Source organism: Gekko japonicus, unplaced genomic scaffold (assembly GCF_001447785.1).
Source record: "Gekko japonicus isolate JY-2015 unplaced genomic scaffold, Gekko_japonicus_V1.1 scaffold12750, whole genome shotgun sequence".
Classification (NCBI taxonomy): domain Eukaryota; kingdom Metazoa; phylum Chordata; class Lepidosauria; order Squamata; family Gekkonidae; genus Gekko; species Gekko japonicus.
In genome coordinates this window covers 1-2,736 of record NW_015196165.1, presented here as the reverse complement: position 1 = coordinate 2,736, position 2,736 = coordinate 1, and the positions used below count along the sequence as shown (strand labels likewise).

Here is a 2,736-nt window from a genome sequence, read left to right as displayed (position 1 = left end):
GTGAGGCGGTGATCGGCTTTATGTAGGTGTTTTATGTGGCCTAATAGTGGTCGTTCACACTGAACACACTGTGGAGTGGAATGAGAAATGTATACTCTTCTTTTCGATGCACCTCCAGTTGACTTTGCCTCACTGTGCCGCATCTCTTGTGCAATAATACACGGCAGAGTCGGCAGCTGTCAGGGAGTTCAGCTGGAGAACAAACTCATTCTCGGAGACAGATTCCATTGGGTCACCGTGTTGGTCTGAAGCAGCAGAACAAACTTTGAGTCCAGTGGCAACTTTACGACCAACAGAAGTTTAATTTGTGGTATAAGCTTTTGTGTGCACACTTCCTCAGATACAGTGAAACAAGACATGGCCAGATCATTAAAGTCATGCATAAAAATATCCCCTGATGGTGGTCAAAGCTTGGGCAAAGGAATATTAATGTCTCTTTTATGCCTGCCGGTCTTTCTCCAATAGAAAATGAAACCACCGGAATGGGGTGTAGGAAGCAGCTTCCGATTAGAGATGGGCTGCTTGAAGAGATTGTGGGTTTTCTCAATGGTGGCAGCGGAGCAGCGCCAGCAGCCGAAACTGAGATACCCTCTGGAGACCTGCTGCCTCCTGAATGAGTACCTATTTGTGTCCAAAGTGTACTTCTTCTATAGGTGTGTAACCAAAATGAATGTTTCAAAGACACCAGAAGTCCCCAGGTCACTCTGCTACCTGTCTGAATAGCTCAGGACTTAAGGACATGGTGTGCGTAGTGGTGTTTGTGCATTTACATACATGCAACACAAGGCTCTGTCTTTTTAGAATCAATGAAGTCAAGCTGAATGAATTTTAATGCAAAGGTTGTACACCTGTATGGTCTTGATTTCCTCTTTCAGTCCAGTCAATGCTGGAGAGCTGCCAGAGGCAGGGGAAGGTTTTTGCTTGGCTTCAGAGTCACTTCCTACCATCTAGTCCATTTTGCTTTATTAATTCTTGACTGGACTTTCACAAGAAAATTCTGGGGAAGTCTCTTGGGGAGGCAAATTCACAAGAGACAAGTAGAACGATAATGTTGAAGAAAATGTCTGCAGAAACCACCAGGTTCACAGTTGAAACCACAACCGGACACGCTTGACTATCCGTTTTATTTTCTTCCTGGCCAGTGGCCAATGACAGTTTGTATTCTGCATATCACTTCTGCCCCCTTGTGAGATATAAAAAAGGAAGATAATTGAGAAGACTGGTACATGTGAAGAAATCTTCTGCTATGATGTGAGACGCTGGGTAGGCCAAAAAAGTCCCATACCACTGATCTGACACTGGGGGACTGGACATTTTTATGCTTCCCTCCTGCATCTTTCCCTGAACAAAGGTGGACATTTGTCCCAGGAGTGAATTTTCATGTTTACCTGTAAAACCTAGAAATTGCAGGGGCAGGATGCCATTCAAGTTGGGAAGAGAACGTTTTCACAGTCCTCTCCACACCATTTACCTAAACGTATTTGCCAAGTTGAGTTTTAAGAAGCGAGTTCTGAGCACAGGTCTCCTGCATCCTTGTCCATCTTGAATACAATATCCTCTGAGATGCAATTTTTTGTGATAAAACCAGTGGCAGAATTTGATTTATAGGACATGTCACACTTCTCCCCATTGGAGCCTTAACCAGATAAGACTGTCCTACTGTCCTCCATCCCCTCAATAATAACTCTGTGTGGTATGTAAGGGAGTTGGGGGAGGGTGTCATGCCCAAAGTCAACCAGCATCCCCATGGGTCTGAGGTGGGATTTGAGCCTAGGTCTCCTGAATCTGAGGGACACACGCTAACTCCAATGCCATACTGACTGTGATTGTTCATGTAGGTTCTAATATCCCCTTTGTCTTCTAAAGAGGTGGACATGTTCCAATCTCTCTGTCTCTGCTGCTCAGGAACCACAGCTTCCTAACCAGCTAGTGTTGTGTGTGTGTGTGTGTGGAGATAACCCGGGCCAGAATGTTCCAGTCCTCTTCATTTTAGGCACAATGTTCTGCTTCTACACACTTAGCAAAGGTCACACCCCAGAGCTGTCTCTTATGCAAAGGACACTGAAATCCAAATATAGCACTTCCTCTGATGATCCCACCATTCAATAAAGAAGATGTTTGTCTGCAGCTCAGTCAACCAGGAGCGTTGCCAAGGATAAGAGAGGGTATTTGCCTGGCTTCAGATTCTCTTTCTCTCACTGTGTGTGCTGCACAGTAATACACGGCTGTGTCTTCAAGTTTCAGGCTGTCCATTTGCAGATATGCCATGTTGGAAGGGTTGTCCCTGGAGATGGTGAAGCGCCCTTGTACTGAACTGGCATAAAATGTCTTGCTCCCATCAGTGTATATCCGTGCAATCCATTCCAGACCCATGCCAGGAGCCTGCCTCACCCAGACCGTGCGATAATTACTGAAGGTGAAGCCGGAGGCTCGACAGGAGAGGCGGAGGGACTCTCCGGGCCTTTTGATATCCCCTCCGGAGTCCACCAGCTGGGCCTCAGACAGGACACCTGGAAAGAAAGACATTTTAAAGGGGCCTGCTTCATATTTACATCTTGATGTAACTATCTTCTTTGTGTGAATGACCAAGAATTACCTCTGAGTATAGCTGAAAAGAAAACAATTTGAAGCCACCATATCATTTTCCTTTGATTTCTTTGACTATAGGCTAGGAAGTTACAAGGTGCAGAAGATTGTCTCTGGGTGTCTGGGACTGACAAGGGGCTGATTTAAACA

The 2,736-nt window shown here is 45.5% G+C and overlaps 1 gene segment (V, D, J or C); it reads right to left on the bottom strand.

The window, feature by feature from the left end:
- Positions 1-2,199: 2,199 nt before the first annotated feature.
- On the bottom strand, positions 2,200-2,608 carry LOC107125027 (the record flags this gene model as incomplete). The annotated part of the segment is given in 2 exon segments: positions 2,200-2,510; positions 2,597-2,608. Coding segments are annotated over 2 exon segments (323 nt in total), but the record flags the coding sequence as incomplete, so codon positions are not given.
- Positions 2,609-2,736: the final 128 nt, after the last annotated feature.